Here is a 17,160-nt window from a genome sequence, read left to right on the forward strand (position 1 = left end):
TGTTAAAAATAAGAAAGAAAGTGGATTGGCGACCACCTTATGATCTAGTGGGGCTCTCGCAGATATTCATCACTAACTGGTTAATGTAAAATGCTCTGTTCTCTAGACATTAGTAACATGATCCTTATAGCTCCTGTGTGAAACCTAAAGAAGTTACCATTGAACGTGACGGATGAGGTAAACCTTTAGCTGAGCAACTTTAACAGCTTGTTGGAGGAACAGAAGGGGCACTGGCTGACGACTGGGTCCTTCTTGCTGTGAGGCAACAGCGCTACCCACTGCACCACTGTGCTGCCCCAACATGCTGCTCCATTACTTGTCACAAAATGTATAATTTGGTGCAAAACAAATCTTAAAAATAAAACAAAAATGCAAAAAGTCATGACTGCATGATGTGGTAAAATATTTTACAAGATATTTTAATGCAACCCAGTTTCAATCACCTTGAGTGGATCTAATAACTGTATGTAGGGCAGAAATGTGTATGTGAATGTTGGTATGTTCATACATACCCTCATTGCGCTTTTTCGTTGTTTGAGTGTATGCCTGTGCTGCCTGCTTTATCTGCTTACAAGCATGCTGGTGACATCACATTCACACACACACTCACACTTACATACACACAGGACAGAAAAACAACCGGAACAGCGTCCCGTGTTAACCCTAACAAGCACAGCAACCAGTGACTGGACTCGACGTCATAATATTGAGCAGCCTAGGTGTAGAGCAAAGAGATGAGCTGTTGTTATTTCCTGTCATTATTAGCTATGGGACAGCAAAGCCGCTTAGGACTCCTTATTTAACCAGATTGACTCAATGTCTGCTGTAAGCCGATACACTTTGACACAAGATCAGTTCAAAAAAGTTTGAAGTTTTGAATGAAGCTTGCTGTTTGGCCTCTGTTTATATTATTATTTTTTGTCTTTTTTACTGAGTTGGGCTCCTGTTTGTTTAGTGTTGCATATGCTTTTTAGTGTTCCTGTAGTCGATGTTTCTTCAGTGTAGACCCTTTTTCTTCTTATTATATAATATTATATTATTATAGTTATGTTCATATAAAGGGGCCCTTGTTTGGCCTTTTTAGTGTTACGTTTCTGGTGTAAAAACTGTGGCAAGTCTGGTATGCAAACCAAATCAGCAATGTGTAGTATAATGTTCAAAATCATTTGACGTCTGTATAAATTTAGTATTAGAATGAACACATATACAGATTTTTCTTTTGCTGAAGTGTGTATAAATTTTTGGCCCCGTCTGTGTATATCAACACAGAAACAGCTGAGAGAAAAAGAACAAAACAGTTTTTGTTTAATATGACCTCTCAAAGTCAAGTGTGGCCTCTGTTTTTGTCACTTTTCACTTTACTTAGCCCCTGCTAGCCAAGTGTAGCTTTTGTTTCCTAAGAGTAGACTCTGCTTTCTTAGTATGTGCCCTTCTTTTTTTAGTGTGGGCCTTTTGTTTAGTTTGGCTTCTGATTACATTTTGGCTCTCTGTATTCTCTACAATGTCCAAATGATCTCTGTATGATGAGTTTGGCTGCTGGATCCATCTCAAGTGTGACCCCTGCTTTTCCAGTGTGATTTCTTTTTTCATTACTGTGGTTCCTGTATTTTTAATTTTAATATAGCCCTTGTGTGTCTGATGCAGCCACTGCCTTTCCAGTGTTAGTTTAGTGCCCCCTATTTTTTAGTTTAGCCCTTGACAAATGTAGCCCCTCTTTTCTCAGTGTGGCCCCTGATTGCTTAAGATGAGCAATCTTCTTTGCTTAATGTGGCCTCAGTTTGTTTACACATTTTTATTTTGTCAGTGTTGCCACCAATTTTCCAGTCTACAGTGGGAGGGGTACATATCCTGGCCTTAGCAGGGTGCTTTCCCACTTGGCTTCAAGATGAAGCTGTAAGCAGATATCAGGTAGCTGTCCCTGACCTTGTTGGGTTTGAGGTGTGGGGTAGAACTTTAAAGACCCCAAACATTTTGTCTAAACTCAAATTCACTGACAGAAATAAAATCAGTGGTCTTCAAATCTTAAATCTAAATCTTAAGGAAGAATGATTACTTTCAAAAAATAAATCCTGGATCTAGTTGAATAGCAGGACAATCACCCAAAACACATATCAAACCTAGCTTTCAAATGACTACAGCCTTTTAACCTTGCAGATTAGGATACAACAGTTTAAAGAGTGGATTGTTTTCTTTGGAGTGGACATTTAAAGTTTCATTGTGCAGTCAGTTAATCTGTCCTCATTTGCTTGTGTTAACAGGCAGGCAGTCAGTGGTGGTACAGTCAATTACTGCTAAATGAAAAAATGAAATGCAAATGTGCACAGAAGAAGAGCAGCATTGTGCACGCTGGGTGAGCCTGGAGCTGGGATGAAAGATATGTTTGTTTTTGGGAACCAGGACGTGGTGCTTGCCATATTCACTGAACTCTTAAGCGAAAGGAAAAGCTGCTGGACCTTGTTCAAGTGGGGCCGAGAAAAAATATCAGAATGAATGAATAAAAAGGATGGAAGGTTTTGCACTTGTTGTGTCAAAAGCTTCGAATTATTTTGTTATGTACTATTGGTTCATGCATTAAACATACAGTACATTAATGTATTCTTCATGTGTCCATCCTGGGTCAAAGTGCAGAGCCAATAATGACATTCAGACTTGGTGTCCGTTCTGTCTACAAAGCTCTGTTGTCACGGATACAGATGTCTTGTGACATCAAGTTCATGTAGCGCTGCTATAAATAAATCCATTACAAGAGAGCATGAGTGAGCGCGAGGCGCTGTTCCATATTTATCCTACTTAAGTATGAGTGCTGGTCTACAATTAAGACTTCTATTTCTCTACATTTCTGTTTCTCTACATGTATATGTCTAAATGTACAAAGAACTGTTACAAATTTCAAGCTGAGAATACATGCAGATATATTTTTAGTTTCAACATAATGACTTTCTATTCACATCTGTGCACATTTGAAAACATTTCTGAATTAATAATCTTGGAATTATGAATTATAAGTATCAGTGGATCTGGTCTCTAATCTAATTGGCACAGATTTCCCTTCCTGACGCAACCCTTGTATTTATACACGGGCTTGTGACCAGCACGGAGCAATATTTTGGCTTATCTTCCACTCCTAATGAAGAGTGAACTTTGATTCACCCTCTTGTCTACCCATTTACTGTACACTTATTGATGACATTTCTTATAGCAAGGGAAATGTGTGTGTGTGTGTTTGTGGTGTGTGTGTGTGTGTATGTGTGTGTGTGTGCATGCACTCTTCAATGTATGTTATTAATAGGGACGGTTTCAATACAGTGGGAGTGGTGACAGACTGAATTGTGTGCGTGTGTCTGAATATATTTCATAACTGTGTGTGTGTGTGTGTGTATTACTGAAGGAAAAGTGGGTGTTATTCCTGGTTTTAGGTGTCCTCACAGCTAAAGGGGAACATATTAAAATAAAAAACTGAATTTTATGTACACTTTTTTATTTTTTATTTGGGATGCTGATTATGGGGGATGCATGTCCCTTATTGTAGGCCTTTTATTTCTCTACATTAATTCATGTGTGCAGCCCACAAGGCCACTGTTACAACTGTCTTGCAAAGGTTTAATTGAAGTGTTATCTGCTCTAGGAAGTAACCTGGCCATGGACGTGCGTATGTGTGTGTGTGTGTGTCATGAGAACAAAGTCTACATTTCTTTATGACTTCTATTGATAATTTAATGTCTGGTCTCAGCCCTGGTAATAATATCCTTTTAATCTAATTGCCCAGTTCTATTTCCCAGTGGGGATTTATTTATCTAGTTAATATGGTGAGATCAGCATTTGTACACTGCAATACATTTCTTGATGACCTGAGCTGAACATTGTGGTCTGTGTGGATTCCCTGGTGGCTGGTTTGTAGACAGCCAAACTCTTCTCCGAGCATGGACGCCATTAAAAGCACTCCAGTAAAGGAGAGAGAGACGAGGGAATACCTGCCTGCATGTTTGCTTTCATCTGTCTTATCAGTCTTCTGGGACTCCAGCCTTGAAAGATAGAGCTAGATGGCATGTTAGCCATGCTCACATCTCAAGGCAAAAGAACTTTCTTTGCTATCTTGACCAGCGGTAAACAAGAAAATTGAAGAGTATTATTTCAAGATTTTTGGTCAGCCATGTCATAATTTTGTAGTATAGCAGAGCCAGCAGATCTGGATCAGCATTTTTAGTAATGCTAATCAATTCATCTTATAACTGTAAAAGGTAAAAGGTTTGTAAACCTTCATGTTCACATAAGAAATACTATAAGCCATTGTTTGCTTTCCTTTTCAGCTATGATTACGTATTTTCAGAAGAAATGTTTGGCATAGTATTTTACTTAAAAACAAGCTACTTTGTGCTAGCAGGATCTGGACACCTGGTAGATAATTTAGCATGTATAAATCTTTTACCTCTCTGTAGCTGTGCATTTATAAGACTGGTCATGAATAAGTGGGTTGTTGATATAAAACAATGATTCACGGGAGGATATGGGTATCAAAGGTAATAAAAAAATAAAAAAATAACTTTTTAAATAGGCTAGGTATAAACAGATACACACGATTTATAGTTAGATAAGTTGTACAAACATTATTTCTAATCAGTCATAAACTGTAACTCACACACACCCTGCTCTTAGTCTATCTTTTAGTTTACACTGGGAATAAAAAGCTGTTTAGCTCATTGTCTAGTACTGATTCTCTTTGGCAAGCTCAGTTATTGGTTTAACTCAGATAAAGTTTTCTTAAGAGCCCGAAAAAAAAAACATTTGTGGTTTTTTAATAATCACTTGTCTTTTCCTCATTAACACCATCGATCTTTTTACCTTCTAAATCACTGTCCTCTCTTTTCAGATCTGGAGCCAGATGACTCAGCATCATTCTACATCCTAAACGTGGGTCAGCCTCCAGTCCTGGCGAACCAGACCTTTACTGTCCAAAGGCATGGAGTCCATCCTCATTCACACCTCTCCACTTCCCCTTCACTTCAGACCCTCCACAAGCCTTATGCCTCCAGTTTTGAGCACCAGGACACAAACTACTCTCCCACTGGAGGTGGAGGTGGGCCGCCCAAAGCTTTCGAATGCCCTAGCATCCAGATCACTTCCATCTCCCCCAGCTGTCAGCAGGAAATGGATGGGAATGAGGCTGAAATGAGGCCTAAGGGTGCGGATGGGGACTACCATGAACGACCGCTGTCTCGGGACCACCTTTATCTGCCGCTCGATCACTCGTACCGTGAAACATCACTTAGCCCAAGCCCCTGCAGCAGCATTTCTTCGCGCAGTTGGTTCTCTGACGCTTCGTCCTGCGAGTCCATTCCGCACGTGTATGACGACGTAGATTCAGAGCTAAACGAAGCGGCTGCACGCTTTACACTCGGTTCACCTCTTGCTTCACCTCAGGGTGCTCCGTTAGAGGAACAATGGTCACAGCAACACCAACACCACCCTGCCTACGGTCCTTCCCTTTCTCACCCACACTCACTCTCTCTCTCGCCACGCCAGTCACCATGCCACTCGCCTCGCACCAGCGTCACAGATGAAAACTGGCTTAGCCCTCGGCCAAATTCTCGTCCCTCCTCACGACCCACATCACCTTGTGGCAAGAGACGCCACTCCAGCGCTGACATCTGTTGCTCAGGCTCACCCCATCACTCCCCAGCACCAACACCGGGCCCTTCGCCCAGAGGGAGCGTCACAGAGGACACCTGGATCGGCAGTCCCTCCATGGGCATGGTGCCACCCTTTCAGTGTTGCCCACCGGACCCAGACATCCCCTCAAAAACCAGGAGGACTTCTCAGGACTGCACGGCTGCAACACAGTCTAGTAAAGGCGACATCGGCCTGGATGAATCTGGAAATGTCTCGCCGCTTTTGGATTCCCCCAGTGAAGATAACGTGCATGGACTGAAAAAGGATGGAGCTGGAGAGCAGTTTCTTTCTGTGCCCTCTCACTTCACTTGGAACAAACCCAAACCAGGACACACACCTATATTCAGGTAAAATATTTGTGTGTGTTATGAGGGATGTGTGTGTTTGTGTGTGTTACTAGAGATGAGCAGAGGCAAGCTCAGTGTTAGGCTGTATGTTGGCCTCCATAACTATAAATCAACCAAAAGCTCTTAGAGGTCTTGACCTCACCACACACATCTAGCACCTTCCTCACACAACACATACACATAAAATTCCAGCTCTTCTTTTGACGCCCGCTGTCAGCTCCTCCCGCCAAACAGACCATGAAAGCTTCACTCAGGCACCATGTTGTTTCTGTTCAACCGAACCATGTCACAGCAGTGCTCATATACAACATGACAATGATACACGATCTTCTTGCCATCTGATACTGCAGCCTCAGCAACCAGACCTGCTTCCACCATGTGTGTGTGTGTGTGTGTGTGTGTGTGAGAGAGAAAGCTCTGGAAGCCATGTTTTAGAGCACACAGCAGATGGTCTGTGTGGAAGTGTTGGCAGGGAGGTGAGGTTCTCTTTGCCATGGTTATGTCTGAATGTACATGACATAGCTAAACTCATCAACAACATAAAAAATTCACAGATTCATCCACTGTTAACACACGTTCAGTCCTGTGGGGTTCGTGTAGTGTGTATGATATGCCAAGAGGGTTAAACACGACTAAAAGGTGACACAGTTTGTAGGACTCATGAACCATCACACAGGTTCGACCCGAGGATTCCCCCGACATCCGAACCAGCTGCAGTTACAGAGACACGTACTCCCTTTCCTGTGCCTTCCCATGTAAAACCTAGCAGAAGAGTACACACATACAGTATATTTCATAGCAAGCTTGCCAGTCAAGTGCATCTTCAGTGTGCCAGGCCAGCTCCATACTTTGGGTTCTAGAGGAAACGTCATTACAGACCCAAATGAAACAGACAGATGAGCAGTAAGAAAACGGGGAATATAATAAGAATTAAGAAGCACATTAATTTTTAACCGAGCTGAGGGGTTGCACTATAATTTTCTGTAAGTCTTTATAGACCTTGCTTTGTGCACAGGGTGCACAGTCATGCGGGAACAGGAAAGGGCCTTGGTTAGAAGCATATTGCACCTATTTGCAATTGTTGTGGCTAAAACACATGAATTCAAAAATGGGGTGTCCCAATACTTCTGTCCCTATAGTGTATGTGCAACTCTTTGTCATTCAAGTGCATAAAATTATTTAAAAAAAAATGTTGGCTTACAGTTTTAGGAAAGACCCCTTTGTGTTCCCTGTGTACAAAGCGAGGTCTATAAGACATGGTATGATTAAGTTTGGTGTGAAGAATCCCATCAAATATGTTTGGACCTAAATTGGAATGTTGATTTGAAGCCAGGCATTTTTTAATCCAATATCAGCTCCTGACTTAAAAATGCTTTGTGGGTTTTATAGGCACCAAGTGATGCACTATTTTATATTAGCGGAAATCAGGTTTTTATTTTAAATGCAGGTTAATTGCACTTCCTTCCAATCAAGTGTTGCTCTTCACAGTGGTGTGTTAACAGGTAACGCCGCTGCTTGGCTTTTAGCAGCAAAAAATAAAACAAATTATTTCAAATTAGCACATTTAACTTGTTCTGTATTGTAACAAACAACAGAATGGTTATTTTACAAATGGACTATATCAACGAGCACCAGAGCTAAAAGGAGGTGATATTCACTCTCTCTCTATTCACCTATATATGAATCAGTACAGCCATCTGAATGTTATAGGGCTTTTTGTACTGTATTTATTCTTTCTGATCACAGTTTAGTGACTCCCTGGATGCATGAATACACATGTTCAAGCTTAAACCACTTAGCATGGGCATGGCCATGTATTTTTTATCAAAGTGAACACACAAAATGGTCTTTCATTTCTGTTTTTATTATTGTTGTTATCATTGGTTTACAGTGGCATGATGATGCAGCATTTAGTGTGAATTCCATCCAGCAAAACCCTTGTTTTTTTATGTGTGTATCTTTTTATACCAATTTTGTTGTCAAGAGTTATAACAGAGCTATTAGCATTTCTGTTCCTCAAGCTGCTAAGGACTGGTTTTAACAGCTCTGTTTAGCATCCATACACTGAACTGCTCTTGTGTCCTGCAGTACAGGGGCCATCATGTCCTCAGAAGGACATCAGCACAAAGCCTTATTGACCAAAATGTCAGAAACATATGCTTTTTTTCCCTTTGCCTTTTCCTCTTTCTTTCCAATCTAAATGTCAGCTTGTGTTTTTCCACCATCCCATTTTCCAGGACTTCATTGTGTATTTTGAGCCAGACCTCATCAAAGACGCATGAAATCACCTTATAAAATGATTTGAGCTATACTCTATATATTTGGAAAATAAGAAAGGCACAGACAGAAAACTTGTTAAACCTAAAAGAAGTAACTGAGGTCAGGCTACTGTTTTAAGTGTGTGTGTGTGTGTGTGCATGTGTATTTGACTGAAAGGACTCATTTAGGTAAGGTTTAGCCAAGAGCAAAACTGTGGTGAACACTTGCTGACCAATGAATCAGCAACGTCAGGGGTGCTGACTTTTATATCCTGCCAAACATACATTGAGGCAAATGTAATAATTTTCCTCTTTTCTTCTCACACACCCTACATGTATTCATGAAGCTAGGTAATATTGAGAGTAAGACTTTGCATTAAATATATAAACCGTATACCCCTTCATTTAACAACAGTTAGGATCAAAATCTGAACAGCCTAGCCATTGGGAGGTGCACTTGTCAGTGTGTTCTTAGTGCCAGTCCCAAGCCAGTTAAAAATGAGCGTTGTGTCAGGAAGGGCATCCAAGTGAATGCCAGGCTCACTGTTGAAATTTCTATTATTTTTTTTTTTTTTTTTAAGTGTCCTTTTCTAACAAAATTGGAAGCATATGATTATAATAGCACATACTATTTTTGAATCCTTAGTTGAAAAAAGTTCATTTTAAGGAGTGCTGTACATGTGCTTTAGTTAGGGTTTTATGATGCAGCTGGTGTCTCAGCTTGTGTGAGTCTGCGTGGAGCTGCTCCAGTATAAATGAGCTGTGTTCACACCAGTTCTAGCCTCTGTGATTCATGGTCTTTTGCTCCACGTTACTCATGCATTACTGTCATTTAGTAGCTAGTTTGTCCGAAGTGCCACATGTCTGGTTTGTGTACATCACTTTAGTACTAATTTGCCCCTGAAACAAGCTTGGGTTTAATGTCTCAGTCATGGGCAAATCCCCTGAGGTCTCATCAGTAAAAAAAAGTTTGAGCAAAACTGGCTAAGCCGAGGCTAATGCAGAAAAAATTTAATTTAATTAAATGTAATTTGTCAAACATAAGTAAAGGAAACTTTTATGTCATGTAGCATTTCTGTGAGCTGCGTAGAAAAAATGCACCTTTGAATGCTACTGTACTACACTAAAGCATAAAAGAAGAATGCGCTATTGATTGGAAGGTTGCTGGTTTAAGTCCCACCACCTACAAGATACCATAGTTGGGTGTCGGCTCCTAATTGCTTGCATTGTGTCCTGTCAAAAATGTAAGTCTGGATACAAGGGTCTGATAAATGCCATAAAAACATAAAATGTCTAATTTCAGCCTGATTTATTAATGGCATGATGTTTGTGTTTGTACAGGACGTCCTCCCTGCCCCCTCTGGACTGGCCTTTGCCGCATCAGTACGGTCAGTTTGAGCTCAAGATTGAAGTGCATCCTAAAGCTCACCATCGAGCTCACTACGAAACAGAGGGCAGTCGAGGAGCCGTCAAAGCAGCCTCTGGTGGGCACCCCGTCGTCAAGGTGAGTCGCTACGGCAACTAGCAGCCTGCAGAAGGTTATGTAAGGTGATGCACCTGAGTGTCTTGTTACCTGTTCAGTAAGGGGTAGCTTTCTTTTATAATGGCCAGCTTCCATGTTGTCGAGGAGCCGTCCTCGACAACAGTATTGTAGGAAGAGCTTTCTAATATGCCTGGACATCTTGTACTTCTGTTTTTATATTATTTCTTAGTGATGCATAAAGCAGAGCCTAAAAAGTGTCATTGTCTTGTGTCATGTGTTACAGATAGTAGAATGTGCAGCTTGCTGAGTGCTTTGATTTAATCAGCACAACCAACAGAAATATAAGTAAAGGCATTTATATGCAAAGCAGGAAAGATATTTGTTTACATTTGTTTAGGTGGATCAGGTGCCATTTACAGGGTTTATCTGGAACCTAGGTTTAAAGATGGCAGGAAGAGACTTAATATTGCATAGCTAAAGGACATTGAACCCAGCTTGATGTTCTTTGGTTTGATTTACAGAAGAGAAAAAACACCATTCTAAAGAGGAAAACACGGATAAATGTTATGATTGTATTTACAAAGTGAGCTCAGTATTAGCTTGGACATTATTTTATTATTTCATCTTTTCTCTTGCCATCATTTTTCCTTTTCCTCTCTATTTGCTTCTTGTACAACACCCACACTGACAGGAGACCACCCACTTTGTACGACACATGTGCAGGTGTCAGCTGCTTATTCTGTTGCAGAGAGCCGTGCCATGTATGGAGAGTCATGCTATGCCCCATGTGAACCCCCACCACTTGGGCACACTTCTTAATCAGACAGCAGATCTTGCCTTTGTAGCAGCATTGAGTCTGTTCCCCATCATCGTGCCTGCTAGACCTTTGAGGTTATTGAGTATTCTGCATTGGTGGCCTGGCATATTAGATAATTGCGCCACCCAACCGCCCTTGTTTTAAGATTTTTTTCAAACCAAATTCCAAACCATTTATTCTACAACTAAACTCATTATTTCACACAACTGTTTTAATTCAGACACACTGCTAGTTTTTGGTATCTGGTCAGCCAAAGATCTGGCCTCTGTGTGTATCCTCCTTTGTGAAAAGCGTAATTAATTGTCTTACCTTGAGCTACTGTTATTACCACTGCTATGTATTTGACTTACCCTGAATGGATTTTGGGTTTGAAATCAGGGTGGCCCACACTAAACCTTGGGTGGATCCAAGTGTTTAAGTTTGGATTATAAACATTCCACGACCACAGGACTGTGTGAGAGGATTGTTTTTTGAGACTAGTCCAATATCTTTTGCGGTTGTCAGGGCATAATACTACCCGATTGTCTGATTTTGTTCACATTTTCTTTGCAAAAGTTACAAATGCTTAAATGCTTTCTTACTTGGTGACCTTCCCATGCCTGCACTGTGAGAAACACTGCAGTAAGCCCATGAGAGTAGCGATAGTTACTACATCTTAAGCTACATTAAGTACACTAATACTGGGGATTGTGAGGATAGTGTAAACTACTCTTACTGTCATTTTAAATGACTGCACTTATTCAGCGTCACAGTCCAGAGCCGTAGCAAGAAGTGGTTTGACCAGTGTGTCTTGTTTAACCTGCAGATATCATTTACTCTAGTAAGATGCAGCTTAAGGCAGAGTAGTTTACTGGTGCAGGCTAAAGGCTTACCTGCGGATCTGACAATCATGCTGATGTAACAATAAGATCATTAGCCTCCTGCTATCTTGCTGTGTCATGTGATAGTGCAGATCAGGTGTGTACACTTTCTTACTGAGGTGTATGCATATGTGTGATGTATTGATCTGGAGCATTAACTGGCTTCAGTATCACGTCATTAACTGGCTGCCCGCATTTAATTCAAAACAATGAAGCCCTGGACCTACAGTAAAGCATTTATTAAACCATTTTCTGTACCTGTTCTGTTCTGAACACACCTTGCTTGTCCTGATCCACCCTTGAGGATTCAAGGAAGGCTTATCTGTATGGCCAAGGTCCCGCCATGGATTGGTGTTCTGTCTAAGATGTGTTACTGTTACATTGTACATTTTTTAACATTACTGAAATGGACCCTTGCTCTCTGCGAAGTCCTCTTTCCCTTCAACTGATGGGGAGACAGTAATACAATTTATGCTTTTTTAAAAGAATTTGGTACATTTTAATTCCTGCCATGTGTGTGTGGTGGGTGGTCATAATGTTTTGTCCCATCACTATATATATATATATGTACACACACCCATGTAGTAATCATTTTAAAGGTTAATAATTTAAGAGTTTAGGGGGACTTAACTTTCAAGCAAAGGGTTTTTAAACATAGCCAAAGCCCACAATTCAGTCTTCTTCTACTGAAGCTTCTAGTGTAAAGTTGTTCTACAAAATGCTATTATTATAGCAAACAATACAGGTGTACAGATGTGTGTGTGTGTGTGTGTGTGTGTGTGTGTGTGTGTGTGTATGTATGATTGTTTGTTTGGTACGTCAGAGTGGGTGTGTGTGTGTGTGTGTGTGTGTGTGTTTACTAAACACCCATCCACACGTTCTCTTTGTGCTCTGTTGGCTTCTCCTGGAGCATAGACTGGATGCAGATCTAATTCAGTGCTATCATAAAAACAGCAACATGTCGATCAGATCCAGGGTAAACGTGGCCTCGAGACAGGAAGTGCAGGATCGCTACTGATCAGTCAATGCTCGTGATCTGAACCCATGCTGGACTAGAAGCAAATTGGCACAGATACTGAGCTCAAGTTGTGAATCCTGGCCACTCACAGATGAACATGGAGGTGTGATGTCATTGCATGAAATCACCATCTTTATCTAGGTGTATTTGTGGGTATTTCTTGCTTACACAAACACAAACATTGTCAGCAATAACAATAGAATCAGTCTCAAGCTAAAATCAGTCTTAATTTTAATGGAGGAAAGGTTAGTGTGAAACTGCCATGACAACAAACACGTTCGTTTACCAGCCTCAGTATCACTGTTTATAGCATATCACTCCAATTAATTTGTATTGTTATCATGACAAACACACTACGCACAGGACACCAGCAGCAGTCCAGTATGCATCATTTGTCCAGTATAATGAAATGTAATTTTAAAATGTTTTTAAATGGAAAAAGTTGCCTGTTGTGAAGTGGTGAATGCACATTTTGCATTTAAGTAATGGCTGATTTGATATTAGAAAGGACTCTGACCTAAAAAGTGTGTGTGTGTGTACGCGCTTGTGCATGTTGAATACATATATCTTTTTCAGCTTTAGTCTGCATGCATTCCTCTGTAGCCTTGTTCCTACACGCTCTCAGCTGTGATTGTAAACTTCCAATGCTTCTATTTAAGTTGATGAAGTGAGGGATCTGCCCCAGTTGGCACAAGTATGTGTGTGTAAGCAAGTTTGTGTGTGTGTGTGTGTTTGATACTTACCTGAGTACATTAAATTGTCGTGTGTATGCACCTCCCATTTTTGTTCCTTTGTATGTATTTGGCTTCTTTAATTAATAATATCCCACCCATGTTTTGACGTGCCTATGTTTTAATGGATGTGAAGGATAACCTGCTGCACCTAATCTCATTTACAATAAGTTACGGGCGTCATAGGGTTCTCTATAACTGAGTACACTGAGTTAATGAATGTATATCTGTAGTGTGCATATGTGTGGAAATGTGCAGGTGTGCATGAGCATTTTGCTGGTGTGTGTGCGCATGCATTTGTGCAGACAAATATAGGTAGGTAGATAAGCATAACTGTAGTTTGAACCTCTGGGATTTTGTAAAAGCCACAGCAAGTGCTGTAGATCAGCAGAGGATGCTGCAAAATTTGCCCTAAAGGAAAGCATTAATGGCCATTCTCATTAGTATACACACACACACACACACACACACCACACACACACACACACACACACACACACACTTTCCCTATTAAAGTACTCTAGTTAATAAGTAGGAAGAAAAGTGGCTACTATTAAAGAAAACATTACTTTATCTACCTCATCTGTAAGCACATGGCCGGCTACCCTGAATTTTAACTAATTTCCCTGTACTGAGAAACTGAAAACAGAAAAAACCTGTAAACACAGAACTCAATACAGAAGCCTAATATCTCTCTCTCTCACACACACACACACACTCACTCACACACATTACATGTCTGGTCTGTCACTGATCATTTTTAAATTTTACATCTTTTTTTTTGGATGTTAATAGGGCAAGAGCTCAAAGTCAAAAAGGTCCAAATGTATGGGCATGTGCCAGGTCAACTCAGTTTTTTTTTTTTTATTCACTCTGTTTTGACTTAGCCTTCAATTTGATACCCACGTGAGCTGAAAGCCTCAGGTTTCTCACCCATAGGCACCCAGCCCTAGTAATTAGTTTTAATATAGAGATACCACAAAAAAGGGCAACAGAGGGGTTAGTCTGTCAGATGATTTTTAGCCATTTTAGGGACTACATTACTAATGGCTGCATTTAGTCATATTATTGTTATAGATACCTTCTGCAAAAGAAAAATAATGGTGCATGTTGAGTAAATGAGGTGAGTAGGCATTAAAGCATAAAAACCTGTTGATATAAAATCTTTGACATTTCTAAATTTCGACAACACTAGTGTGTGTCTGTGTGTATCCTGGTCAGTTATCAGTCAACCGCCGACCAGTGATGGTCGATTATCGGTTTAAAAGAATTAGGAAATTTTGCATCTTAATCACGTACTTTGAAAGAATGATGAACTGCTGCACCATTTCTTTAAAGATAGCAACAAGGCAGAACCGGCTTTGTTTTAATCCCCAGGTTTTTTACTATTTACTTAAGTTATGTAGGATTTTCTTCTCTAGTCTACAAGTTGCTTTGTGATTCGCTGAACTTATTTTATAGAGTGTGTTATCTTCAGAGTCTTTCTGAAAACATAAACCCAATTCTGGGAAATAAAAAAAGACAAAACTCTTGTAAAAATCAAATTTTTTGGTGTAAAGTGATGTGTGTGTGTGTGTGTGTGTGTGTAGATGGAAGCCTCATGTAAAGCTGCCATAACAGTGAGGGCAGAAGTGTGTCGTACAGTAGCCAGACAAAGCAGAGCGAAACAAAATGACACTGTTTACTTTCAGTGTTTGGACTGGTCTGATTCACAGGACACATCTAGGAGGAATGATCTCCATATCGGTCTACAGCACCCCTCCCTTCTGCTCTCTCTCTGTCTCTCTCGCTCTTGCACTCTCTTACTTTTACTCAGTTGGAGGCTAATGTTACAGGGGGCAAACCATAATCATCACACCTGTTGCTAGGAGACGTTTTAAGTCCCAAGCCTATCAGCTTAGGTACCTGTGTGTGTGTGTGTGTGTGTGTGTGTGTGTGTGTGTGTGTGTGTGTGGTGTGTGTATAAACAATTACAAACAGTCACATAAAAGCAGTCAGTGTTGGCATAGCTGCCCTCTACAACCCCTTTTTGAATTTGACCTGGCCAAAAGTATGTGGACACTTAAACATAAGCTTGTTGTCCAGTTTCAACCCCTTAGGCACTGTTCAGTTTAATGCAAAATACTTATTATACTTTTTGCTGGAAAAATAAGGCCGGAGCTTTGGTTATGCATGGCGTGGCATGCACATTCACAGGGCAGCCCGGTGTTGGATAACAGCAATATGAAATCCAAGATGGATGGACAGCGTTCTCAAAGGTATTGAGTTACTGCTGCAGAAGGAATTACACAATTGGCATCTATGTTAAATAGACAACATGTACATGTGCTACAGGGCAGTGACTCAAACTATTAATGGATTTTTATATAAGGAAGGGTTTCTGCATTTCTGGTGTGTTTATTGAATAGAATTGGACCGGCAGTATAAATAGTTAAATCAGGACTGGGTTTTTTAATTCACATTTCATAGAAGCAGGGCAGAGACAAACCTGCATTAGGACCTGGGAAGGTTGGTACTGTCCTAATCAAACCTTTATTGACCATAATACTTGCTCTGCAACAGCTAAAGTTGTGACAGGACTTAAGCTGGTGCTATGCTCCATATAATAAAATAACTAAACCCAACAGCAGCAATTTTATTTTCACCACTGAGAAACACTGGGCGCGAGGCAGGAATACCCTGAACAGATGCCAATCCATCGCAGGGCTGCCCTCAGTCATGCCTATGTAGACACCCAGTCATCCTTTATCACTGCTGGTATAATGTAATAGACTGCTGCACCACCTGAACGGCTGCAGTTTTCTAATGCAGATTGTAAATAAGTATGCATTTTAAATCCTCCAGAAGCATCTTTCAACAGGACCTGGAATAAGAGCCAAACACCATCTGAATAATAAAAAAGCTCAAAAATGTTTGTACTTAATGTGTCGGTTAAAGAAATTGAACATTCCACCACCACTGTAATTACGCCCTCCATCTGCCTGCATCCGTTGGCTCTGCATCATCACTTTCTAATTGCAAACCACATTGCATACAACAATTTACAGGAAAAATCACTGCCTGTAATTTTTCACTTCTCGCAAATCTGCACTTGTATAGAGTAGGGACAAGGGTTACAAAAATTATTGCTGACCCTTTACATCCCAGCCACACTATGTTTTGTGACTGTGTTGGAAGCAGTATGAATTGGAGGAAAGGTTGTGCGTATTATGTACTCATCCAGGGAAAAGAGGAAGTGCTTTTCCATGCTGTCCAACAGCCTACGGGTGTCTTTACTACAGACCTCATGCAGGCAGAGCTTGAGTTAACAGGAGGCATGCTGCTGTAGTGAAGGCCTTATACAGCAGGAACACACACCACTGGAAATGCCACTCTCAGCACGCCTGTGTGTGGATGTGTGTGTGTTGACCTTGTTTAAACAAACGGCTGCCCAACCTCCCAGGACTGTGTGCACTCGTTCTGTCTGTCTGTCTCACACATACACACATTATGTAAACACAGTAGTGCTGAACAGACCCTTTTCAGTGTCCAGTTAGACTGAATCAGCAAAAGGTCATGTTATGAGTAGTGATGTGTCATTCACAAAGAAATTGGTTCTTTTCTATGAACACTGGGGGACGTCCTGGACCAAAAAGCCATTTTTTATAAAAAATCAACCAGTTCATATATAGCACACAAATAAAACTATATGAAAATAAAACTATAATACCTTCTGTTTTTGACAGTCTTACCTTTTATCTCCCAATTTAATCATTTCTAATTCTCTATTACAATTCCTGTGTTGCTTGCACCACCCCCACACTTACCAGGAGAGTAGCAGACTATCACCTGCCCCCTCCAACATACATGCAGTTGCAGGTTGATTCTTTCCACCAGCCAGCAGTGGATTTTCACAGAGAGCCTTATCGCATACAGAGAGTCACGCTATGCCCCATGTAAATCCCCCACCACTTGAGACTCCGAAAAATGCAATATTTGA

General features: G+C 40.7%; 1 protein-coding gene across 1 annotated transcript in view; it reads left to right on the forward strand.

Moving 5' to 3' along the window:
- nfatc3a (nuclear factor of activated T cells 3a) overlaps nucleotides 1–17,160 on the forward strand; it is a 47,469-nt gene that overhangs the window by 11,767 nt on the left and 18,542 nt on the right. Inside the window, exons 2-3 of the mRNA XM_062989516.1 lie at nucleotides 4,868–6,014; nucleotides 9,614–9,776. Coding sequence (XP_062845586.1) covers nucleotides 4,868–6,014; nucleotides 9,614–9,776 — 1,310 coding nt within the window. The remainder of the gene's footprint in view (nucleotides 1–4,867; nucleotides 6,015–9,613; nucleotides 9,777–17,160) is intronic.

The sequence above is a fragment of the Trichomycterus rosablanca genome, chromosome 27 (genome assembly GCF_030014385.1).
Source record: "Trichomycterus rosablanca isolate fTriRos1 chromosome 27, fTriRos1.hap1, whole genome shotgun sequence".
Taxonomy (NCBI): Eukaryota; Metazoa; Chordata; class Actinopteri; order Siluriformes; family Trichomycteridae; genus Trichomycterus; species Trichomycterus rosablanca.